Source organism: Canis aureus, chromosome 10 (assembly GCF_053574225.1).
Source record: "Canis aureus isolate CA01 chromosome 10, VMU_Caureus_v.1.0, whole genome shotgun sequence".
Classification (NCBI taxonomy): domain Eukaryota; kingdom Metazoa; phylum Chordata; class Mammalia; order Carnivora; family Canidae; genus Canis; species Canis aureus.
In genome coordinates this window covers 66210262-66237178 of record NC_135620.1, presented here as the reverse complement: position 1 = coordinate 66237178, position 26917 = coordinate 66210262, and the positions used below count along the sequence as shown (strand labels likewise).

General features: G+C 43.9%; 1 protein-coding gene across 8 annotated transcripts in view; it reads left to right on the top strand.

The window, feature by feature from the left end:
- The window catches only part of EPB41L4B (erythrocyte membrane protein band 4.1 like 4B), a 127275-nt gene that overhangs the window by 82898 nt on the left and 17460 nt on the right, over nucleotides 1-26917 (top strand). For 5 of the 8 annotated variants that reach the window (XM_077912840.1, XM_077912845.1, XM_077912842.1 and 2 more), the window contains exons 16-20: nucleotides 8608-8828; nucleotides 11746-11864; nucleotides 17327-17452; nucleotides 18256-18323; nucleotides 21274-21372. In XM_077912840.1, the coding sequence (XP_077768966.1) occupies nucleotides 8608-8828; nucleotides 11746-11864; nucleotides 17327-17452; nucleotides 18256-18323; nucleotides 21274-21372 (633 nt within the window). The remainder of the gene's footprint in view (nucleotides 1-8607; nucleotides 8829-11745; nucleotides 11865-17326; nucleotides 17453-18255; nucleotides 18324-21273; nucleotides 21373-26917) is intronic. The other 3 variants (XM_077912843.1, XM_077912846.1, XM_077912841.1) reach the window with 1 other exon arrangement.

Sequence of the window (26917 nt, the reverse complement as noted above, 5' to 3'; positions counted from 1 at the left end):
CATTTGAGTTTTTTCCTCGGTGAGTATTTAGAGAGCATGATTAATGCACCAGTGTTCCGCCAGGAAGTATGATTCTGGCGGACACCATCTGCTGTAAAAACATGGTAATTGAGGAGATTCTGCTAAGAGCCCCAACTGGAGAGCCACAGTTCAGGCTAATGGACAGCATGTGGACTAGTGGAACCTTTTTCTTGTCCTAAGCACACATAGAAAATGACATATTTGTATAGCACATTGGGGTAAGCAGACAAGGCTGCTTGAGCTGCAACCCATCCAGAGTCCATCAGATGGGAAGCTCTGCTGAGATATCTGTCGATACCTCCCTGATGCTTTAGCTCCAATTAGGAATGTGGAATTGTCCCTAGTTAGGCTAAAAGTGAAACAGGGGTCAGTTTGCCCAACCAGGTTCCTCTAGAAGGTGTTCAGAGCATCGACGTGCTGTGTAGGCTCCAGAGAAGCTGTTCCTGCCCCCCCGGGAACCCTGCTGTGGAGCTAAGGCCAGTGCCATGAGCAGTAAAAGAGTACCTCTGAGTCCACAATAAGTGCAGTGAGCAATCTAGACGTGATGCCGGAGGACACTGGATAGAGGATATTCACTGTGTTTTCCTAGGAGAGCCTTTAAGCTGGCACAAAACCTATGGGGGATTTTTTTGGCCATCCAGACATTGGCATTTCATTAAAAGCAAAACATCTGTTGATTTCTTGGCCTACCTGCCTGATTGCTTCATTGTTTGGAAGGTAGAAGAAACACTGCCAGTCTAACCGTTATTAATTCTGGTCAGCAAGGGAGACTAGCTTGAAAATGTGTAAGTGGCAAGATCCTGGGGGAAAAAAATGACTCATGTCTTGAAATCGTTCATACAAAGTGAGTGGAACTCAGGGTTTAATCCTTCATGTCACAGAGAAAATAGGTCTGAAAGGGAATATTTTTCATGTGGACTATGAATATATCCTAGATCATCTGAAAGAGAAAGGCATTTAGGGATCCACAGCTTAAAACACTATTTTATATAGATGGAAGGTGGAACATATTTTAAAAAAAAGGGGGGGTATAGACCATTTTGTTTTTTATATATAGACCGTTTTTTAAAAGGACTTTAAAGTTTTGTAGATGTATGGTTTAGTTGGAGCAAAAAGATGAATAATCTAATGACAGCCATTCTATTTTTTCATAAGATTTTATTTTGGAGTGATCTGTGATAGCCATTCCTGAGAATAGTATAGGAGATTAACGAATAGAATGAGCACTACTCAACTTCTGTTTTACTTTTCTCCTTTCCAATAAGGCAACCACGCAAAATACTAACTGCCAAGGGTGAAAAAGAACAAAGAGAAGGAAACTGAAGTCCAAGATGAGAGAATAGTCGGGAACTACTTTGCTGTTTTGTAATTAGTTTAAGCCTGCGGGCTTAGAAAAATGGCCATGAGGAATAATGAGAGAATTTGCATATGTCATTGCTAAGTCAGCATCACTATGCTTTGAAAAACTATGGAATCTCAGGGAAATGCCAGAACAGACAGGGAAATGTCATACAGTTTCTTGAAAAATGAATTTTAAAAACTGGACTGATAATCTTGATGGTGATATTGAAAATCTTTTTTAAGCACTTACTTAAGGAAATAGTGTTCACTGAGTATAGCATGGATTTGCTCGAATAAATGGTGCTAACGTTTCCAGGTTCTTAGTAGGCTAAGAGCAAAAGGACTGTCTCTAATCTGATGAGGTAGAATTTGTCAGAAACAAAACTTTAATGTTGAAACATTAGATAATTAACAAACCACAAAAATAAGGACTATTAATATTCAACATCATTCTGGAGGCCTTACCAATGCAATAAGCCAAGAAAACAAAATAAGCAATAAATGCCAGAAAAGAAGAAGTAAAATGTATGTGATTATCTAAAATACAAACGAAATACAGTTAATAAAAGAGTTTAGCAAAGTGGCCAGAAGCAGAAATATCCTACTCAATAATTTTGTGTATCTAGTGGTATGGAATTAGAGAAAAGATAGTAATACGTGAAATCTTATTTTCAATTGTGACAAAACTGAAGTATACCTAGGAATTAAATTAATATATGTTGCTTACCTTTATGGAAAAGTCAAAAATTCTAACTGAAGGACATTTAAAAAGATCCGAGTAAATGGTGAAAAATACTCTATTCCTTATGAATATCCTTTCTCAAATCCAAATCAGAATTCCAATGGGATTTTTTGGTGGTAGCTTGAGTTGTAAAATAATCTGAAAGAATAAGCGCATAATAATAGTCAAAAAAAAATGATATGGGTAAGGGAACAGGATTTGTCCTATCTGATATTTTAAAATCTATATTAAAACAGAAGTAATTAAGACAATTTAGCGCTGGTCAAGTTATAGATAAATAGATCAATACAAATAGGAAAGATTTAGAAACAGCCATAAATACATGTCCAGTATTTTCACCATAAGCATCTCTACCACAAGCATTTTCGCTGCAAACATTTTCTCTGCATAACTACTTGGCTGTAAGGTAATTTTGCCCTAAAAGATAAAAATCATGAAAAATAAAAGAAGGACATTCCTTTAATTTTTTTTTAAAGATTTTATTTATTTATTCACGAGAGACAGAGAAGCAGAGAGAGAAGCAGGCTCCATGCAGGGAGCCCAACGCGGGATTCAATCCCAGGTCTCAAGGATCATGCCGTGGGCCAAAGGCAGGTGCCAAACCGCTAAGCCACCCGGGCTGCCCCAAGGACATTCCTTTAAAAGGACATAATAAGGGCAGCCCGGGTGGCTCAGTGATTTAGCACTGCCTTCAGCCCAGGGCCTGATCCTGGAGACCCAGGATTGAGTCCCACATCAGGCTCCCTGCATGGAGCCTGCTTCTCCCTCTACCTGTGTCTCTCATGAATAAATAAAATCTTTAAAAAAAAATAAAAGGACATAATGAAACATGTGAAATTGATAAAATTTCAAAGACTTCAATGCAAAATATAAAATATTTGAACACATCAAAAACATATAGCATAGAGTCGTGGCAACCCTGCACAAATAACCGCTTTATTTGGTAGGTTGTACCTAAGTGCTTGTCTTCAAAGTCTTCTGTTCATAGTATTATATGTATTTTGGATGGGGGGGGCTTAATGATCCATCTCCTCGTTTGGCATTGCCCTAAGATTGGCATTGCCCCATCTTAGTTTTGTCACTAAGATTTCTTCTTTCATTAACAGAGGCATCAGTTTCCAAGTGCTAGGATACATATTTACAGCTGGGCTGTGTATTGTTTCCTGAAAGCCTTCCACACTGTTGTTTGTTCTTAGCATATTGTCCCGTGACTGCTGCTAGATGTTCCAAAGTTCTATGGGAGAAGAACTGCTAATGCTATAACGCGTTCGCACTGAGCTTTGTTACCATTGCAACTGACGTGTCGTTTTCTATCACAGTATACAGTGTGCAGTCTGGCTTTACACTCTTATTTCACACTTCCAGTAAAGTTTTTATCACCGTATTTTCTATCAAGCTGACATCCGTAGTTATCGTCCACTAAATTAAGACCACCCCATCTACTCATTGCCCTATGGACCATTATGAGGGCTGGCTAAGATTTACAGGCTATAAAAATGGGAACTTTGCCAATGGAGCAATGAAACCAGACTGTCAGCCAGTTATTGTATATTTTACGGCAGAATTCTCTTACAGCCGATGAGATATGCAGTGGAAATGGGGTGGAAGTGTTTGTGGCAGAGGTGTGTATGGCAAAGGTTATTTACGGAAAAACTACCCAGAACAAAGTAAGGATATTGTGTGTCAGTCATGGGCAATCAGGAAAACTGAAACCACAGGAGGCATTTCTTACAGAGGGAGCTTCATACAGGGAATTGGTTACACAAGGGATGAAGAACTAGGAAGCTAAATTGGCCAGTGAGGCAACACTAGAACTAGAGCAAGAGGGACAAGGGGACAGAGAGGGAGGTAGCAGTGCTCCAGCCATAGGGAACTCACAGCAACTGCTAGAAACATCACCTGAGGCAGAAAGAGGGAAGCAATACCTTGGCTTACCCCTTTTTCCCACCTTCCAGTCTGCCAGTGCCTCCCACTGGCCAAGCCTACATAAAAGCCAGAGGGCAGGGAGCCTGAGAAATGTATTTCCTTGGAAACACAGCAGGTGAGGGCAGAGCAGAGCAGGGATCTGAGCACACAGGGAAAGTGAGAGGCACCTGCAGAAGATGGCATTTTAAGTTAGTGGGACAAAGATGAATTATTCCTTTGCTGATGTTGGGACAACTGGGTCATTTCAGGGGAAAAAAAAATGAGAACTTTCCCTTAAAACATGCACAGAGATTCTTCTTCCCTGTTGGCTCTTCCCTGGGCTACATTAGGTGCCCCTCCTCACTTAACCCTCATCAAAGCACCTGTCACACGCCTTGGACTTGTTACCCAGCAGTGAGCTCCTTGAGGGCAAGGACAGCCTTTTGCTTGTCTCTTCACTCTTGTGCCCAACACAGTGCTGGGCACAAGAGTTAGCCCTTAAATATTTATTGGATACATTGATATTTAATTTTATTTTCAACCTAACCAGTATTAGTTGAACACCTGCTGTGTGCTTAGCACAGCAGAGGATATGAAAACATATGACATAACAGTCTCTGTTCCTACTGTGTCGTTGGGAAGGCAAGATGTGTACACAAGGATGTCTCAGGCAATGAAGTTCTGAGGAGGTCTCAGGATTTTCCCGATGAGTGCATTCGCTGCCTTAAATAGAAGCCAAGACAGATGGGAAGACGTAGCAGATGGGCAGCAAGCAGAGAGGCAGTAGTCCTGGATTGTGTCCCAGGCTCAGCCAGTTGCCCACGGTATGACCCGGTCACCTCATTCCCCCAGCAGGCCCCATTTCCTCATCTGCAAAATAAAAGGGTTGGACTGGGGCAGTGCTTCTCAGCCCTGGCTGCCCCCTTGATGATGATTGTGTAACTGGTCCGGGGTAGGGGCTAGACATTGATATTTTTCAAAATCTTCTCTGGCGACTTTTAAAAATCAATTTTATAAAGATAGAAGCTAGTATCATACAATTCGCCAATTTAAATTGTACAGTTCAGTGGTTTTCAGCATTTCCACGAAGTTGTACAACCATCACTAAAATCTAATTCTAGAACTTTTCCACCTCTCCTAAAGAGACCCTGTATCATTAGCAGTCACTTCCTGTCCCTCCCCTCCATCCTCCCCAGGCCTAGGTAACCACTAATCTACTTTCTATCTCTATGGTTTTGCCTATTCTGAACATTTCTTACAAATGGAATCCTCAGCATGATGTTTTTCAAGGTCCCTTTACATCATAGCATGGATCAGTGTTTCATTCCATTTTACGGCTGAATAATATTTCATCATATGGCTGTGCCGCATGTTATCTGTTCAGCGGTTGATGGACATTTGGGTTGTTTCTACCTTTTGGCCACTATGATTAATGCTGCTATGAATATTCATGGACAGGCTTTTGCATGGACATGTTTTCATTGCTCTTGAGTATATACCTAGGAGTAGAATTGTTGGGTCATGTGGTAACTCTCTGTTTAACCATTTTGAGGAACTTTCAGGTGTTTTCCCAAAGCAGCTGTACTGAATGTACTGAATGTACTTTTGCATTCCCACCAGCAGTGTGTGGGAGTTCCCCTGGTGATTTTAATATTCACATAAAACTGACAGATAGAGGGTCTCCATTTTTATAATTCTGTGATTTCTTATCCAGGATTTGATCCCCAGAATTTGGCTGAGCTATTGAGTATATGGTACAATTGGCTTCAAGAGCACCCTCTTCATCCCTGGCCTTATTTTTGAGAGAAAGCCCTGTGAGTTCTGTGTTCCAGCTCCGGACCCTGCCCTGGTCACAGTTCTGGCAGTGGATTCTGGAGGATTATTCTGGAAAATTATACCATTATTATACTAATTGTAATATTTAGTAAATAATGGGACAGTAATATTATTAATATTATTATAGTAATACTATAATACCATAACAATGAATATGTTACTGATATTATAATAATATTATTAATATTTTAAATAATTATCCCATTACTCAGTATGCAACGCATTTTGATTGAGCATGCTGGGGTCCCAGGGTCTCTCTCCCGGTCCTGGGCACACAGGTAGCCCTCTTCTTCCGCCCCAGATTTCTTCTTAACTGCCAGCCCATGGAAGCAGAGGTGGAAGCCTACATACCCCTCTTCCATCACCCTCTGAGGAATCAGGACTTGTGACCTTCTTTCCAGAATGCCAGAAGCCTCATGAACCTCAGTCTCTGTTGACAACGAGCATGGAGTTGGTCTCATTTCCTGAACTTTAACCAGTGGTTCGCCCCAAGGCTCTGGGGCTGCTGAGTGCTGCTGGACCCTCTGGGTGGGCTTGACCTTCTCTGGGGTCCCTGCAAATAGGGCAGATACAATTCTCATGGATGCCATTTACATCATAGACGATGTGAACTGCACCTCTTTAGAGTCCATGAGGCTATGAGCAGTGGTTTCTTTAACAGACCCACAACTCCATAAAAATCCATGAACTAAGATCTCCGGGATGGTGGTCCTTCACGTGAATGAGCTGAGGGAGCTCCCAGGTCATCCCCCTCCTGCTTAGAAACCTTTGCTCGCCTAGACACCCTTACCCTGACAAGATTCAAGCAGCTTCTCTGACCCCTTATTTCTCTTCCCATTTGTCTTGCTCCGTCTTCCCCATAAGTAGCTGTGAAAGGAAAATCACACATGCATATTTCATTTGACTTGTTATTAAATGCAATTTATCACTCCCTGCATATATATTTATTTCCCTGTTTAACTTTTCACTCTGGGTTTCCTTGAAATAAAAAATCACACACTCGTAACTTGGAAAGACAAGTACATGATACCACTACTGTAGCCCAAGTCCATGGCAAACATCACTAATCAATCACAGCCCTCTCTCCTCCTGAGCTGGGCACAACCTCAGAATCCTTCTCAATCTTACTTTCCAAGCAAAGGGTGAGAATCACTTGGAGCTGGCATGGGAGATGGTGACTATTTGCCATTCCTCAGAAGGTCTTACTGAAAGCTTTCCAACTCCACCTCCAGCCCTAAATGTGCACCAGATCTCTGCTAGGGGACATCTTGCCCCTTGGGTGTTCATTCTCACACTCAGGGTAATTCAAGAGGAGCCCTAAGTAGGGAAGCCCCTAGAATCCTCTGAGGCTAAAGAGAATTTTGTCTCTCCTGAGACCTCACACTCTGTGTCTCTTTAGGACAGATAGTATTTTCAACATACATGAGAGACAGGAAAAGAATGCCAACGGGCTTTGGCATCCACATAGCTGTTGTCAAATTCCAGATGCACCGCTTCATGAATCCTTCTTCCCTCCCTTCCTCTCTCCCTTCCTCAAGAACTTATGGAGTACCTACTACTGTACCAAGCGAAGGTCTCGACATCCATAAAGTGGCATCATTTAATGTGAGATGGCTAGTACACTCCCTGGGACGGAGCAAGCCGTAGGTACACAGTTGGGAGAAAGGATGATTTTCAGGCCTGGAAATGCACCCAGCATCACCTGACCCACCTCCTGTCGCAGAGGAGGAAACCGAAGCCCAGAGCAACTGCCCCAGGTTCCTGCACAAGGTTGGGACAGAACTAACACTAGAGCCCAGGCCTTTCAACTTCCACTCGGTGCACCTTTTGCTGCCCCTGTTACGGGCTGCGTGGGGAAGCTGGACACCCTTGCGTACGTTCCGTGGTGGGGAGGTGAGGCTGGCCTGTGAGCCCGAGAAGCCGAGTCACGCCCGATTCCACACCCTTACACACACGCACACGGTGTGAACCTGTCCTGAGCCCCGGCTCCGGAGGCGGCCCGGGGCATAAGCTCGGCGCCCTGGCTACGGCTCTGCGGCCTGTGGGCTGCACGGGACAGTGGAGGCAGGAGGAACGGGGTCTGTTTCAGGAGTCTAAGCCGGCGATGACCGATGACATGGGCTCCCTCTAGGGTGGTTGTGGTGGAAACGGAGAGAACAAGTGGAATCGTACCCTTAGCAGGTGTCTTCTGTGCGGTGGGGGGTCAAGACTTGTGTGTGCGTCATGATCTTGGCCCGGGATGGCTAACAGATTACTTGCTAGTATTGCTTTTTATTTCCTCCGCCCACTTAAGGGATGTCTTTTCTTGAAGTTATTTGGCTTCAAATTCAGCATTGAGTTAAGGTGCAGGGTCTCTGATATACGCAAATGTCCACCTTCTACTTTGAGCGCGGTGTCGCCATCGTGTCCTGTTTCACGCAAACCCCGCAGATCTGGTGGGTGAGCCCGTTTCTCTCGGTTGTGAAGGGCCAGAGAACGTCTTTGAAAGTACGCAGGGGACAGCCCAGGTGGCTCAGCGGTTTAGCGCCGCCTTCGGCCCAGGGTGTGATCCTGGGGCCCCGGGATCGAGCCCCACGTCGGGCTCCCTGCATGGAGCCTGCTTCTCCCTCTGCCTGTGTCTCTGCCTCTCTCTCTCTCTCTCTCTCTCTCTCTCTCTCTGTGTGTGTCTCATGAATAAACAAATAAAATCTTAAAAAAAAAAAACGCACGGGAATGTCAAGACACTTTCCTTTTCTAAATCCTGACTTTGACACCCTCCACAGCTTCCCGCTCCCTTCCCCAGGGCTCAGCAGCTCCGACCGGCTGCCCTTCGGCATCGAGGAGAACGGAGGCACTGCCCGGGCCTCGGCCAGACACCACCACCATCACCACCAGCACCAGCATCAGCACCACCCCAGCTACGGCCTCTCGCTGACGCTGGACAACAAGGAGGGGCCTGCGAGGTCTCCCAACTCCTGCAGCAAATCCCTTACGAGTAAGTCCAGTAAGTTGGGGAGGGGAGGGTGAAGGGAAGGGAGGGATGCTGCAGGGAATGGACAGCTTCCCTAGAGCCCCAAGACCTTCCAGAGCAGCGCAGAAAGGCAGTCACGTCAGAGCTGGGTTGCCAGGCCTGGGCCAGAGCAGACAAGAGCCTTGTGCATTTGGGGCGTCTGGGGGGCTCAAAGGTTGAGCGTCTGCCTTGGGCTCAGGGCGTGATCCTGGAGTCCTGGGATTGAGTCCCATGTCAGGCTCCCTGCAGGGAGCCTGCTTCTCCCTCTGCCTGTGTTTCTGCCTCCCTCTCTCTCTCTCTCTCTCTGTCTCTTGTGAATAAGTAAATAAAATCTTTAAAAAAAAAAAAAAAAAGAGCCTTGTGCGTTTAAGCAGGAGCAACTGAGGGATCGTGGTTTACCAGTAAACTTTAATTTAATTCCACTGTCGCAATTCCGTCTCCACCGCACACCTTAGCAGTTCCTACTTCCACTGGCTCAAGTAATAGGAAGAGGAGGGGGGGCCAGGAGGCTGGAATCTCTGCTTTTCCTGGTGACAGGACAACCTATTCTGTCCCATTTCAGACATCCCTCTTCTGTGAGCAAGGTGATGCCAGGGAGGACCAGGTGTGCACCCTTTCAGATCCCAGTGAGAGAGGTTGTGGAAATGGGAGAGTAGGCAGCTGGAAACATTTTAGCAATAGGATAGAGTGATTTTTATATCCTTTAAAACTAATTTAAAAATGGGCTTGGGTTTTGTATGATTTTATTTTTCTAGAAGCTCGCTTTTCTTATGCTTTATTATCAAAGAGTTGATCAGTGACAGACCAGAAGGGGAAGAGCTGGTCCTTTTTTTTTTTAAGATTTTTTATTTATTTATTTATTTATTCATGAGCGACACAGAGAGGCAGAGACCCAGACAGAGGGAGAAGCAGGCTCCATGCAGGGAGCCGGATGCGGAACTCGATCCCGGGAGTCCGGGATCACACCCTGAGCCGAAGGCAGACGCGCTTAAGCGCTGAGCCACCCAGGCATCCCAAGCTGGTTCTTTATCACATATGATGTGCAAGAACATTGAGCCAGAGGCAGGGATCAAGACACTTCGATTCTGGTTTTCATTATTGAGCTGTGTTCCCTCTTGTACCCTCAGTTTTCTCATCTATGAGATGGGGGAGAGGGTATCTGGTGGATGGCCATGGACTCTTCCAGCTCTGACATCTCATGAGTCTGGGTGGTGAAATGGTGAGCTGATGAGGAGGCTTCAACCGTAGACCACAGGGAACAGTTCTGGGTTGGCTGAGTCCGAAACGGAAATTTATCATTCACGTGGTGTTGGTGAATCAGAACTCTGCACCCCCATCGCTATGCACCACACTGCCTCATCTAGGCCGTGCCTCATCTTTTTGTATCCGGGTATCTGTCACAGCCCCTACGGGGCACCTCCTCCAACGCAGTCTCCATCTTATAGCTGCCAGAGTGAGAGCTCTGACCAAATGCCTTAAGACCTTTCAGCGGTGGGGCATCCAGGTGGCTCAGTGGTTGAGCATCTGCCTTTGGCTCAGGTCATGATCCCAGGGTCCTGGGATCGAGTCCCGCATCCCTGCAGGGAGCCTGCTTCTCCCTCTGCCTGTGTCTCTGCCTGTGTCTCTGTGTCTTTCATGAATAAATAAGTAAAATCTTAAAAATAAAAAGGGGGGGGCCTTTCAATGGTATGTCACTGTCCTGAGATCAAGCCCACCCTTCTGGGCATGGCCACACGCAGACCTTCCCCGCCTGGCCCCTGCCGAGGCCTTTGGTCTTCCCCGAGTCTTCACTACAGTCTAGCCACACAAAACTACTCCCCTCTCCCCAATTACTGTGCTGTGTTCTAGCACTATCCTTTGCACCTGCTGTTCCCTCTGCCTGGAAGGCTTTTCTCTACCCTAGTGAACGCCCACACATTTCTTCAGGAACCAACTCAAATGTCGTGGGTGAAACTTTCTCTAACACGCCTTTCTGGTTCCCGGCATTGGAGCACCTTCCCTTTTGGCCCTCTAGCAACTACATAACCTTTGATGTCTGCACATGTCTCTGTCTCCCCCAGTAGACTAGAACTATGCCTCGTTTATCTTTTGATTCCAGCTGCCCCAATCCCAATTGCAAATGATACTTGGCCCAAGCTTTAATATGTAATGAATACTTAATAATTAATAAAAACTTCTCTGTATAAATGGGTAAATACTACCCAGTGGAAAGAGTGGTGGCAAACTAATCCAAACTAGTACAGAAATCAAAAATCAATGAGTTTGGTCTTAGAAACATAACACAGTTTTCAAGGGCACCTTCTTCCTACGCCTGTTAGCCCAAACACTCATCTTTCTAATTTGCGTAGCGTTTTCTCGTTAATAATGCATTTGTAGGGGGATCCCTGGGTGGCGCAGTGGTTTGGCGCCTGCCTTTGGCCCAGGGCGCGATCCTGGAGACCCGGGATCGAATCCCACGTCGGGCTCCCGGTGCATGGAGCCTGCTTCTCCCTCTGCCTGTGTCTCTGCCTCTCTCTGCCTCTCTCTCTCTCTCTCTGACTATCATAAATAAATAAAAATTAAAAAAAATAATAATAATGCATTTGTAGTTAAATGACCTCACCTCATATTCACAGCAGCCCTGTGGGGGATGTAGTTTTATTTTCATGTGAAAATGGCCCAGAGGCTCAGAGACATGAAGTGACTTGCCCAAGGCCACCCAGCTCGTCTGTGGGGGAGGTAGGCTTTGAAGCCTTGATTTTGGCTGTTTTCACAGCGCATCAGCTGGTGCGTATTCAGGGAATCGGAGGGGAGTGGAGAAGGCAGGCAGAAATGTGCTGGGGGGTCAGGGTCAGCATCTTTTATCACGTCTCTCTCTCTGTCCTTTCCACCTTTTCTTCTTCATCACCACCCCCCCTCCCGCCACTTGTAGAACTGAGTCCAGGAGCACCTGCCCTGTTCAGCGAGGCTGCCGCCCATCTGAAGAAGCTGGAACTGGAAACCGTGAAGGCTGCTGGCCCCTGGCCTGCTCTGCACATCAACATAAATAAGGTACCGGGGACCAGGGCTGGCTGATGAGCCTGGATCTGGGGACCGTGTCAAACCTCTCCTTATTCCCCTGCCCCACCTCCTAGATTACATGCCTTTGTCTTGGAGGGATCTCTACTCAATTTTTCCTAACATTTCTGCTCAGTCTCCTAAAAGCAGAATTTCACTTACACTCTTTTTGGCTGAATTACAGCGCTGGGAATTGCCCTTGGTGCTGAGCCTGACAGGCTGGATCTGCTAGTGACCTCTCCTCCTTGACCTCAGTGAGGAGGCACCCACGTTTACCTCTTTCTGTCTTTACCCGTCTGTATTGGTCTGCTCAGGTTGCTATAACAAAATACCATAGACAGGGTGGTTTAAACAAAAGACATTTATTTTTCACTGTTCTGGAGGCGGGAAAGGGCAAGATCCAGGTGTCAACCACTTTGATTCCCTGGGAAGGGCTCTCCTCTTACCTTGCAGATGGCTGCCTTCTCATTGTGTCCTCACCTGCAAAGAGAGCTCAATTTTTCTTTCTTCCTTTTTAAAAGATTTTATTCCTAAGTAATCTCTATACCCAGGGTGGGGCTTGAACTCACAACCCTGAGATCAAGAGTTGCATTTCTACTGACTGAGCCAGCCAGATCTCTTTTCGTCCTCTTATAAAGCCACTAATCCTATGACGAGGGCCCCATCCCATGACCTTATCTAAATCTGTTCACTTCCCAAGGGCCCCATCTCCAAATGCCATCCTATGTGGGGTAAGGCTTCAACATATGATTTCAGGGGAGACACAGCACCCTCTCTCTCTCTCCCTGACAGCACCTGGCATAGTAGGTGTTCAATAACTGTTTGCAAATGGAAAGAAGGGAAGGATTGAAGGAGGGAGGGAAGGAGAGAAGAAGAGAGAAAAAGATGCTGGGAGCAAAACTCTCCTTTGGCTAGACCTGTTCTTATATCCAAATGAACAGCCTTATGAAAGCCAAAGTTTATCCTACAACTGGAGAATGTCAGTACAGGATTCAACGTACGATTTAGTTCAACTTTCTTACCACCTGAGATCAGAGGAAGGGAAATTACTTTCTCAAGGTCCCACAGCTGGGGCTGAATCAGTGCGTCCCTCACTCCCGGTCCAGTGCCTCTGCACTTCAACATGCCTCTTCGTTTGCACACCAGGGTTTCTCAGCTTTGACACGGCTGACATTTTGGGCTGTGCTTGTTGCGGAGGAACTGTCCTGTGCATTGTAGAATGTTTGATGACATCCCTGGATTTCACCCGCTAAATCTCCATCAGGCTTGACAACCAACCTTGTCTCCAGATACTGTCACATGTCCCCTAAAGGGCAACATTATCCCTAGTTGGGAACCAGTGTTTTACACATATTTTAATTTTTAAAATCCCCAAAGCAGTGTCTTTCACTTGTGAATTGTTTCTTCCACTCTGATGCTTAGCTTTGCCCTTTTCTAAGAGGGCATAGGAAGTCGGAAGATCTGGCCCAGGAAGCTCTACCTCCTTATGCACGCTGGTGAGCATGGAAAGGTTACACTTCCTCCCTGGGCTGTTTCCCCACCACAGCCAACCCTCTAGCCTACACCAGATTTCCAGGATTTCTCAGAGCACCCTCATTTCCTTTCATTCCCTCAAAGGGCAGCCTAAAGTCCCTTTGACAACATCAATGGCCCGCTCACCCTCTTTCTCTTCTATACCTACGCCCCTGATGGCCAGCTGGAAAGAAGCCCTCCTGTAAAATAGCACTGACATTCACTCAATCCATGAATGCTTATTGAGCAGATCTATACTAGGTGCTAGGGAACCAACCCAGTGTCTCACATACCCCCTGCACTGGTCTTCTTTCTCTTAGTCTGTTTTCAAACTTTTGTTCTGCAATCCATACAATAAATGGTTTCAACAGGCTTACCTAGAGTTTGGCAGAAACCAAAACTATTTTTGCAAGGAAATAAGCAGAAAGCAAGCAGCAAATTGCTCACAAGCTCTATGTAATTTGTAGTTGCCATGAATATCGGTGGGCCATCAATAGTAGTGGCTTGCTCTGGGTTAAGGTATATCTGAGACAACTGTGGGTTACTGAGCATTTTTTCTCCTTCTCTTGAAGAGATACATCAGTGAGCAAGTGGGCTAAAGTGATGTCAGATAACTTTGAGTTTGTCCTAACACATAGACAAAGGATGTTACTTCATGCTACAATTCTTTCTCCTTAATCAAACATTCTGTGCAACAGAGCTCACAATTTTTTGTGACATCACAGTTGGCAACCAATGGCTTCAATGGCTTTCAGGGTTTTTTTTCCAGTCTCAAGGATCAAGAATCCTCTGATTCTTCAAAGATTTGGTAAGTTCCTGTTCTCGATTTGGTGGTGAGGAGACCTTTCCGTTGCCTATGTCCAAAGTTGTGCCCGAAATTATCAGAGGAATTTAAATCTCACCAGATTTCAGTGTATAAAACAATTTTATAAACAACTAAAAAATGCATCTGATCATTTCTTTATCCCCAAATGACTTCCCCAAACAGATGGACTGTTTCCAAATGTAATCATCTCAAAGCCCACTTGTCATTCATTTGTATGTTTTAAAATCTGTATTTCAATATTGAATGATAAAGCATCTTTTCACAATTCAAATTAAATGCAAAACACAACACGTGGTCATGCAAAAGAGAGAAAGCAGCACATACTTGGAACCATCCTTCAGGCTAGAATGATGGACTCCTTGTAATCCAGATGTTTATCTCCTAGAGATGCCTTTGATGCAAACATATTTATATAGAATGATAGTCAGATTTTCCAAGTTTTATATTGATCCTCACCTGAATCCATTCATAGAGCTGACCAATAGCTCCTGCTTTGTCAGATAGAACAAGCCAGCTTTGATTTTATATCCAAAAAAGCAGTTTAAAAGGATTAAATGCAAAGGGAGAACCAATGCTGAATTCTCATTCTTTTCTCATTTTAGCAGCATTCACTTTTTCTAAAATAGATCTTCGGTCATTACCATCAGTATAACTATATCCCCTTAAGCAATTGTCAAAAACCTCAAGTGGGCTTTAGAGCCAATTTAATTCTTATATTCCAGCATATCATTCCAGAAAATTAAATCTAATTAAAAAATTAACTCTTCACACCCCAGTGAAAACACCCATGCTCGTGTTAAACAATTATCTTCACGTGGCAGGATTTCCAAACGTAAGATAAATTATCCTAGAGCTCTACTATCAGGCTCATGTTTCAAGATAAATAGGTGGCTTGTTTTCAGGGGGATGCTGAGTCTTTTAGGATAATGATTCCAATCAAAGAGCCTGTTCTCTTTATACCCAATGCGATGGCTTAGGATTATTAGTAGTCTCATATCTGATGTTCTCTTTCAGTTGTGTTTTCTTTTCCAAACAAAGAATTTAACATAAGAGTACCATTCCTATCTTGTTTTTTTCTCATTTGCTTATCACAATATTCTTATGATGAAAGAAACTGAGATTCAGGGAGGTTAAGGGGATCCAGTATGGCTGAGTGGTCAAGATCTGTAGCCTTGGAGTCTCCCGATCCTGAGTGTGAATCGTGGCTCTTCTGTGTCCTTTCTGTGCGACCTTGGGCCAGTGACTTACCATCTCTCTGCTTTGTTTTTGTCATTCTATAAAATAGCAATAATGATCATATCTACCTTCAAATGAGATGGTTCAATGAGAGGAGCCCCTGAAATGTCCTTAGTCAGTGGCTGCCCCACAATAAGCTCTCCGTAAATATGAGCTTCTGGTATTGTTTTCCTTTTCATCCTCATCGTCATCATCATTTTTGTTTTATGGTGCCAGGGAGGGAGAGAGCTGAGATTAAAATCCAGCTCTTCTGTCTCTGCTGATCTTGCTGTTACATGAAATTGCTTCGTTCTACTTGTTACACCAAATGCTCCTCAATGCATTTGGAGGTCCCGCTGGGAGACTGCCTTCTGTGCTCTCTTTTCTTTATTAAGTGATGTCAACCAGCCAATTGCCCTATACTTCCTCTAGGGCTTTCATAACGCTCCTGCTATGTGTACCAAGGTACTCAACTGGACTTTTGAATTAGCAAATGGGATTAATTTAGGAACTCACAGGATTTGAGGCCCTTAGAACATTTTGCTCTTGCACTGTACTAACATGCCACCTTGAGTTCTGCTATCACTAAGTTGACTTTTAGCAATCATACAGTCTTGTACCTTTCTTACTAAACACATCTTTTTTGATAGTAACTATATATCATTATCATCTTCTTTAGTAGGTATTTATTAAGCACCTGCTGTGTACGAAGCACCACATTAGCATTGGGATATGCAGTGACCACAATAGGCATGGCTGACATTAAGGTTTTATTCCCAGTGTGGTGTGTGTACCATCAAAGATGATTTCAGGTTATACACATAGATGAGTATTTTTTTAATAGTTGTTAATTATCATAATGTCTATTATAATAAATATAATAGTCACAAAGCCTATTATTTCAAAGATATTATTGTTTAGGACACACTTAAAAGAGGTAGTCTCAGGATAATCCACCTTAACTAGATCATATAAATGATAGGTACATGTTGGGGCACCTGGCTGGCTCAGTCTGTGCAGCATGTGATTCTTCATCTCAGGGTTGTGGGTTTGAGCCTCACATTGGGTGTAGAGATTACTTAAAAAAAAATCTTTAAAAATAAAATGGGGGACACCTGGGCGGTCCAGTGGTTAAGCATCTGCCTTCAGCTCAGGGCATGATCCCTGAGTCCCGGGATCAAGTCCCACATTGGGCTCCCTGCATGGAGCCTGCTTCTCCCTCTGCCTGTGTCTCTGCCTCTCTGTCTGTGTGTGTCATGAATAAATAAATAAAATCTTTTTTAAAAAAATAAAAAATAAAATGGATTATAGGTACATGTTTAGTTAGTACCTAGAAAATGCCAAAATAGTGAAGGCAGGGTACCAGATTGCTGACATCTGAGACACTCTGCAATGAGGTGGCATAGATAGAAGTTTCTTGAGATTCGCAATTTGCAGCAAGATTTGCTGTAAGAATACCAATGACTAAAAAAAAAAAAAAAAAAAAAGAATACCAATGACTATTTTGCAGTCTTTCCCCAACAAGTCACAGAATTGAGTCTTTCTGTGTAAGAGGTGGCAGTTATGGAGGGAACAGCCCTGTGTTAAGGGATGGAAAACTCGAACCTTGCATCCTGGAGCTGCTGCTAGCTCTCGCTGCAGAACTCCGGAAGAGACTCTCCTGTTTGTCCCGTCACCCCGATGTCTGGCTCGGAGGTCCCCTAGTACATCCTCTCCCTGCTTCACAAGAGAATGAGAGCATGTGCTTGTGAATCCTTTGCAAAGAGTAGAAGCAGTGGCACCCATATAAAAAGTTGGGGGCACACTTTTGATAAGACCGTGTTATTTGCAGTTATGCTTGATGGAAAGGTTAATGTAGGTGTTTTCTTTCCTCTTTGTTGACAATCTGTCGTGTGTGTCTCAGGCTGAGGAAAAAAAAGTTTCTGAGAAGACTCTTCAGACCCCACTTTTGCCTTCCCCTGTAGCCGATCACGTGAAGTGCAACATTTTGAAAGCCCAGTTGGAGAACGCATCCCGAGTGAGTGCGCAGGTACGTGGAGCTGGTGCATTCCTTCAACTTCACGTCCCAGATTTGCTTCCTGCCCTTCAGAAGCAGGAGGCACTCTAGGCCTGAGATATGGTGTCTGACAGGGTCCAGCCAGGAGACAGGAGCCACACCTGTTATGTGAACAGAGATTTAAACACCGAGTTCTTCACTGGGAAAGTGTGCGGGCCAGCTCTGTAGGTTGTTGATGGGTTGAAGGCCACGGGCTGCTGCACTGACACCCCGTGTACCTTCATCAGGCCTCACTGGCCGAGTGGGTGTCCCCTCCTCCCCCACCATTCTTTGTGGGACTCACCAGAGGGAGGAGGACAAGGCTTCTATCAAAATCGTATGACGTAACTCCTCCCAGGCTCGTTACACTGATATGAAAAGACAGATTCTAAATTCCTTTGTAAGCTGTAAGTGATATGTGAGCATGGAGCTGATTATTATTCTTGATCTACAATGTGAGGTGGGGGATTAAACTGTGGGTTTGACTTTTCCCACACTCTCCCTTTCCCATTCAAGCATGAGCTGGCACCTAGCAGGTGCTCAATAAATGTCTGAATGCAAGCATTGATTGCCTTTGAGTGATTAAGTGTTAATCCCCGTGATGGGGAGTGACTCACGAAAACATTTTTTTCTTATATAAACACCGGAGAAAATTTGTTATTGACGGAGTACTCAGTGAACTACCTCTCTGAGCTACCTTCCCATTTCTGGGATCCTTCAAACGTTGGAGCCTTGAGAACAGTTTTGGCCCTTAGAAGATTTTCCCTTTTGACTAACCTGCCTGTTTTCTCTAACAGGTTGGGAAAGAGGAATCAACGTTTGTAAATATCAATAAGAAATCCAGTCTTCAGGATGCTAATGTAAGGTCTGTTGCTTCTTGTTTGACTGGGGAAACGATACTCTGTGCCATCAGTGTTATCCTCGAAACATGACTCACAAGGGCATTTGCTAATAAACTCAGAGAGGAAAAAAAAGAAAATTGCAAAGCATGTCAGTACGAAGAGATAGAAAAAGACTGGCTTAAAACAACTCAAGTCTCAAAAATGCTGCTTATTCTCGGTTTTCTTATTTCTAACCGCCGTGCTAACAAAGAAATCACTTTGAGTTGCTTCTCAAGGATACAGATAAGACCTTGTCATTCCCCTGCTTGACATCCTTTCTTTAAAGACTCTGCTCTGCTTTCGGAGTGGAGTCCAGACTTCTCCACAGAGCACGGGAGACCCCTTCACACAGGGCTTTTGCTCTCTGTCGCCATTCAGTTCATCACTCTTCCCTTGGCCATTGATGTACTCTTTATCCTGAGCTCCTTTCTGGTACTAGAACCACACATGTTCCTTTTTTTTAAAAAATAAAGATTTTATTTAGAGACAGAGAGAGAGAGAGGCAGAGACACAGGCAGAGGGAGAAGCAGGCTCCATGTGGGGAGCCTGATGTGGGACTCGATCCCAGGTCCCCAGGATCACACCCTGGGCTGTAAGGCAGCGCTAAACCGTTGAGCCACCTGGGCTGCCCACCACACATGTTCCTTAAAGCTTCCAGGCCACCACCACTTTAAACCCCGAGGAAAACCTTCCTCTTCTGATCTCACAGAGAGCAGACGCCCTTCCCCTCTCACCCCAAGTAAGTAACAACCTGAAAATCATGGCAGTTCCTTGCCACCTTGGTGGTCTGCTAATACTGGCGGGGTATCACTAGGGTAGAGTTTCCTAGAATGGGTCCAAGGGTCACTGTAGCAGTATTGCATTAAAAACACAGACCTTTAGGGGTGCCTGGGTGGCTCCATTGGTTAAGCCTCAGACTCTTGATTTTGGCTGGGTTGTGATCTCAGGGTCATGAGATTGAGCCCCATATCAGTCTCCGAGCTCTGTGGGGAGTTAGCTTGAGATTCTCTCTCTCCCTCTTCCCCCTCCCCCGTACCATGTGCATGTGTACTCTCTCTCTCTCCCAAATAAGTAAATAAATCTTAAACACACACACACACACACACACACACACACACACACACACACTTGGATCCTACCCCAGACCTTTCAGATGCTTTGGGGTGGGGTGGGGTGGGGTAGACAGGAACCAGAATTTCAGCAAGTACCCTGGGTGTTCCAGGAACTGCTACTCTGGGGAATTCTTGATGTTAAAAATAAAACTGATACTTTTCTATGTCACCTTTGATTCCTAATCTGTGTTCTCAGTATAAGGTTGTCTTACTCCAGCGAATGTACCCAGCTGCCTCCTGGAGTTTTCAAAATCTTAATTCATCCCTTCCCATCCTACCCCAGTAACCTATTTGTCAATCTTGGTTAATGGCATTATTACCTACCCATTTTCCAGATCTGATGTCTGGGAGTCCTTGACTTTCCTCTTTCATCCCCTCATGAAATTGGTCACATGTCTTGCTAATTCGATATTCGTATTTCCCCTCACATCTATCCTTTCCTCCTTCATGACCCTTATCCTTCATGACCCTTATCTACCACAAGCCTTCACCATCTCTCTGTCTGTATACCTACTACCACAGTCTCTAAAGATGCTCCCAGCATCTTTGAAGAGACTCTATCTCTTCACCAGTATTCTCTTCCTTGCTCTAAGGGCTTTTCCAGAAAGCAAGCCTGACTATGCCATTCCCTTGCCTAAAACCTTTAGTGACACCTTGACCTTCAGTGTAAACTCCTGAGTCTGAGGCCCCTCATGACCTGCTCCCTGCTTCCCCCTCTTGTGGAAATGCCTGGTTTCTCTGCTGAGACCTCACCCACAGGAGGTTCCAGCACCTTGCATTCTGTAGCTCTCTCCTCTGTCTTCCTTGGAAGTCTTCCCTCCGTCTGCCTAAGTGTAAACTCCTCCATGAAGCTTTCCAGATGCCAACCATTCCACCCAAGTGAAGTTATGTGCTCCCCCGGTTGAGCGTGAGTTCTTCCAGGGACTACGTTCAGTTGACTCTAGGGTCCTAGCTTGAGGAAATCATGAACCTAAGCTATGGTGACTCCAGTTTCTCTATTTGCTCTTCTTTCACATGTTTATTCAACAAATATTGATTAGGCACTGGCCACATGCCCATCACCATATTAGACACTAAATAGAAGAGGAAATGAGGGCTCAGAATTGTTCAGTGACTTGCCAGAAGTTCCTTGTTGAGGACCTCAACTTCTTTTGATGTCCTTAGGTCCCAGAAGGTAATTTCTGATTTGTTAAATGAAATTAGTCAAAACTGCTACAAAAACACGTGAAAGCTTTTTCTTAAAAATCAATGTTTTGATTGAGCCCATTGGTTATCTGGCATATTTCCTTGAGGAAATATAGAAGTGAAACAATTTTTACCATTTTCACATATACACAAAATTAAAATGTTATAGAACAAGTCTTAAAGGCCTTCTGATTATGCATTTTTCACATTAAATACTGTGTTTATATTTAAAAAAATATATTCTGTGCTATATTTAAAATAACATAGCTACCAGATTACTTGGAAGTAAAAATGGGTTATCCACAGGCTTCTCTTTGCTCATTTTATTGGCAAAACCTGGGAATGAACCAAACCCTGGAGGTAGGTGTTTTGGGCAGGGAAGCTTTATGCTGTACCCCAATTACACTCAGTTCTTACTTGCTATATTTTCTTCCCTATGATTTTGGTTTTTGTTTTTGGATTTTCTATGACATATTTAAAAATTATATTTAATAAGTAGAGTGGAAAGGAGGAAAAATGGGTATGTTGACCATCAATGTTATTAAGGGTTTAAAATAACTGAGAAAGCAGTTCCTACAGCCAAAACTAGACCATAAACTTTTCTGTTGGTGATGTTCTGTTTTTGGTATGTGTCTAGAAGTCCTATTCCTATACGTGTGGAAACTACCCAACCAGCAATGGAAAAGCCGGAAATCAAGCCTCCCCGAGTGAGGAAGTTAACAAGACAATACAGTTTGTGAGTTCTGTACTGCAAGTTTGTCAATTATAATCACAAAGTTGATGCTATATTTTCCATTATAAATGCTTCTTAGCGTCTCACACCATTTCCAAAGAGCCATCCCCCAAAATATAGTTTGTTTCCAATTTAGGTTATAATGGTACTAGACTTTTCTCCCTAAAAACATTACATGGTTGGCATATGTATTAATCATTGATTGCTGTGTAATGAATTACTCTGAAATTAGTGGTTTTAAATAGTCTGCATCTATTACCTCACAGTTTATGTGAGTTGGAAGTCTGGGCATGGCTTAGTTGGATCTGTTGTGTCAGGGTCCCTTAACATTCGAGGTGTGGGCAAAGGCTGTGGTCTCATCTGAAGGCTTATTCTTGCAGATTGGGACAGGATTTGGTTCTTGCCGGCTGTTGTCTGGAGGTTATCCTCAGTTCCTAGCCACGTAGACCTCTCTAGCTTTCCCCATCAGAGAAAGTACACAAGAAGAGCCAGAGAGAACTCTTGCAAGGCAAAAGTCACAGCCTTTTGTGACCTAATCACAATGACATCCCATTATTTTTGCCATATTCTTTTTTTATTTTTTCATTTTATTTTTTATTTTTGCCATATTCTGTTCATAAGAAGCAAGTCACTAGGGCCAGCCCATACTCAAGGGTCAGGGATTACACAGGGGCATGAAAACCAGGATGGGGAATCATGAGAAACTATATCGAAAGCTACCTCTATTCCATAATTGTGAAATGGTAGCATGGTCTGCAAAGAGAACCAAAACTAATCACTGAGCTGTATGAGATCTATGGGAGGAGTCATATCCCAAAGTATCCCAGAACCACCAGGGCCTGTCCAGTTTTGTTCGGATTAACAAAAATTTATTGACTACCATTTGCACAGCGTTGTTTCAGGCTGTTCTAGGAAGAACAAAATGACTTTGACTGTTCCCATCTGAGGGGTCACAATTTATTGGAGGGAGAGACAGATTGTAAATAATTACAATCCAAAGAAGACAGGCAACTGCTGTAATAAGAGTAGTAGTATTGTAGTAAGAGTAGTAGTGCTAATCACAATGGTAGTTCCATTTCTTGACCTTGGTGTAGCACTCTGCTGGGTGTGTAATTGGTCAGAGGGTTGCAGGGATATCTTTGGTTGCTATGGAAACCATGCAGCTCTGGAGTCAGAAAGGCTTCTGGCAGAGTCCTGACTAGTTTATTGCTCTAAACTCTTAAAGAAATTACTTTTTCAGCCTCTCTTTCCTTGTCTGTAAAATGGGTGACATACCTAGCCCTGAGGAATTTGGTGAGGGTTGACATGGGGTAATGTGAGTACAGCCCATAGCAAGGGACCTGGCCAGAAGATGAGCTATCTCCCTTTTCTCTCTTCTCAAGGACATGAAAGCCTCTGAGAAAAGGTCAAGATTGGGGGGTACCCTGAGTGCAAAGTGTAGGCTGAGGAGGGTGACCTTGGATAAACAGCCATCTCGAGCCTGCCACCTGCACCTGATGAAAAGGAAGACACAGCCACCTCCCACATCATTAGCCTTAATAGAAACTCTGGACAGTTAGAGCAGCTGTATTTCCTAGGAAAGCCAAAATGAGTAATTCAAATAATTAAAGTCCTAATGGTTTCTGGGGGACAAATTAAACCATGAAAAAATCTGCTCCCTTGAGGATAAAGCTGTCAGGATTAGACTTTCCTTTTACATTTTGAAACTCCAAATGCTATTATCACCTATTTGGGATATGTAATCATGTTGGAAACAATGACTAATATGTGGCCTGGAAGGGAAGAAAATTTAACTCACTACAGTGGCTCTTTTAAATAAACCCTTTTCAAACCTCTAACTTCATATATGTATTTCTTAAGTTGCCCCAAAGTATTTTACTTCAAAAATCAAGGAATAGCAGCATTTTCTGCATTAGTAATGAAAGAAAAATTAATGGATGAGATTTTCCCAGGTTTAAGGTTTTGCACCATAAAAATAGTTCTTCAGTTGCTGACACTAGTCACCACGTATTTTCTCATCTCTTCCAGTCATAGATATTGATAAGTTAATAAACACAATGTCAAGGAATATAGATGGAAAAAACTCAGATTTCCCATTTTATTTTTTAAAAGATTTTATTTATTTATTTATGATAGAGAGAGAGAGAGAGAGAGAGAGAGGCAGAGACACAGGCAGAGGGAGAAGCAGGCTCCATGCCAGGAGCCCAGTGGGGGACTCGATCCCGGGTCCAAGACTCCAAGATCACACCCTGGGCAAAGGCAGGCACCAAACCGCTGCGCCACCCAGGGATCCCTCTGCATTACTATTTTTGAAACACACACACACATACATACACACATACACACACAGCCCTTTTGACTGTTGGGATATTCCAAGTTCCTAGACCAGCATGATGTGTATTTGGATTTTAGGGTTCCCCACCAAGAGCATCATGATGTTCAAATGCTCTGAACAAGTTTTCAAATTGATGTTTTTATCTATTTTTTAAAATATGTTTTAAAGATTTTATTTATTTATTCATGAGTGACACAGAGACAGAGAGAGGCAGAGACCCAGGCAGAGGAAGGAGCAGGCTACATGCAGGGAGCCCGACGTGGGACTCGATCCCAGGACTCCAGGATCATGCCCTGGGCTGAAGGCAGACGCTCAACCGCTGAGCCACCCAGGCGTCCCCAATTGATCCTTTTAAGGATATAAACAACTCAGCCATGTTCTTTCCTGGAAGTAATGACATAGCGAAGAAACATAGCCACGTTTCTGTGGCTGCTGTGTGTAGAGAAGAGAGAGACACAGAACTCTATGTAGAGTTTGAGGCAGGAAAGAGTGTCCTTCTTTGATACTAGCCAGGATGTTTAGAAAATGATGGGCGGCTTTATTTTAATCTAGAAATTTAACTTTACTATTTATTTAAACATAGTATAAAAGTCTGAAAATATTCTAAAGAGAAAAATATTGTAAGTCTGAAGAGAAAAACTAACCATTTTCCTAGAATCACGCCATCAAAAATAACCCATGTTCACATTTAATGACTATTGCTGTAGACATTTTTCACATATTGTTAAAATGGAAGGAAATCATTTCAAAGAAAATAATCCAACTATACACAAAATTGTCCTTATTAAATGATATTTCATGAATTTAACATGAATTTACCTCAAAAACTGGGGTTGAATTGAAAGACGCGTTGTAGTTAGGCAGATTATCTCTTTGCCACAAAATCTGAGTTAGGACAAAAGGTTATAAAAACCATCAAGAATCTGGAGTCTTTTTCAATTTTAGGCAGTGTCAGTTGACTTCCTGCTGTGAGAGATTAGCTATGTTTTTTTTTTAATGGCCTATAATGTTAAACTACATAACTATGCTTTTAAGGTTAGGATTTTCTTTTGTAATGAGGCAGAAAAGAATTTTAACCCCCGTCTTCCACTTAACTAGCTGTGTCACCTTGAGCAAGTCGTGTCACAATCAGCCACTGACTAGCGTCTGCTTCTCTGAAGAGTAGAGATTATAATGCAGGGCTGGTGTAAAAATTATATGGGCAAATGCATGAGTTACTGATCTGATTAACTTCATCAGCATGGATCTACATATGTGGCATCTTATTCATTTTTCCCACTTACTTGTTCCAGCCTCACCTGTCTCCTTCCTAAAACTAAGTCCTAAATCCTCCTCTTAAGGCTTTTCCGTCGACAGAATGATCACAAGTCGCCCAGAAACTCCCTCGACCAGTCCCACCTACAGCTCAGTTGTATACCATGGCCACATTTTGCACAAGGCCATTGGCATGATGAGGCCCCTGTGAGGGACCCTGCTCAGGCCGCACTGGTGTCCACTGTCCATGGAACTTTTATCTACACCTTTTGCTCAGCCACCATTTCTAAAACAGAACTCCTGGGATGCTCAGTGGTTGAGCATCTCCCTTCAGCTCAGGGAGTCATCCTGGGTCAGGGGATCGAGTCCCACATAGGGCTCCTTATGGGGATCCTATGTCTCTGCCTTTCTGTGTTTCTCATGAATAAATAAGATCTTTAAAAAATAAAAATAAAACATAAATAAAATATAACTCCTGTGCCGGGGTAGCTCTAGGAGTTCCACATGGAAGCCCCCCTAGGAAACATGTATCAGGGTCCCTAAGACTACCCTCAAGTCTGATTATTCCCTGGAAGGACTTGCAAAACTCAGAAAAGCTGTTATCCTCATGGTCATGGCTTATTCCAGTGGAAGGATACAGATTAAAATCAGCAAAGGAAAAGACACAGAGTGGATAAGAAGACTGGACGCCAGCTTCCACTTGTCTTGTCCTGAGGAGTCACAGGGTCAGTGTTTAATTCTTCCAGCAACAACATGTGACAGCATATGTGAAGTAGTACCAAGCAGGGCAACTCACTGGAGCCTTGGTATCCAGGCTTATTATTGGGGGTCAGTCACATAGTCATGGAACAGGTACCCAGTCTCCAACAACCACCCCCTAACCCCAAGATCAAATTGATATTAGTGTGAGCATATAGTGAAGACCTGTAATCAAAAGCAGGTTTTGTCTGCAGGTCTTCACTAGAAGTCACATTGCTAGCATAGACTATGTGGCATGGCCCAAGGTCAGGTATGCAGTGACACCCTTATCATGCAGATATGCCCAGGGCCCCGAGGTTCTCCCAGAAGCTCATCAGTGGCCAGAGGTTTGGAATGTGCCGAGTTAGAGCACCCCAGGCCTGCAGGGTCAGCCCTTTACTGCACAGGCAGCATTCTGGTTGACATTAGGGGATCAAGGACTTGGCTTAATTTCTGTAAGTTTGAGAAGATACTGTCCATACTAAGAATGGCTGATTGATGGCACTGGTCTGTCCTGTGCCAGTATGAGCAGATTAACAGGGCGTCCTGCCTTAATATACTTGGTTGGAGGCCAAGCCTGCCCCACAAATCCAAGCCCTGGAAACAAACCCAGAATGCAATCCAGACTTCTCCTCCATCGTGGTGACTTCCTGTCTAGTGTACTTTCGCACCTGCATCATCCCATTCCACCAGAGAGGTCCCAAAACCAGAGCTGTGAGGCCCCAGACAAACATGCCCAGCTCCTCCCCTGTAACTATTTTGTCACACCAGAGGAACAGTTGTTATTAGGCCATGACAGGGGTGATTATACTTTTCACTCAGGTGGTCAGTTGGTTGGTTCTTAAATGGCTTGTATTTACCCTCCTAAGGGAGGTCACTCCCTTGGTTTGGTGGCTCCTCAAAAAAATTCAGCATAGGACTACCATATGACCCAGCAATTCCACCTCGAGTGGAATCCCAATCCAAAGGAATTGAAAGCAAGATCTCAAACACATGTTAGTACATCAACAGGTGCATGGATAAACAAAACATAGCCCATCAATGCAATGGAATATTATCCAGCCTTAAAAAGAAATGAAATTTTGGTGTATGGTGCAACATGGATGGGCCTTGGAAACATTATGGTAAGTGAGATTAACCAGATACAGAAGGACATATATTGTTTTATTCCACTAATATGAGGTCCCTAGAATAGTTAAATTCATCCAGACAGAAAGCAGA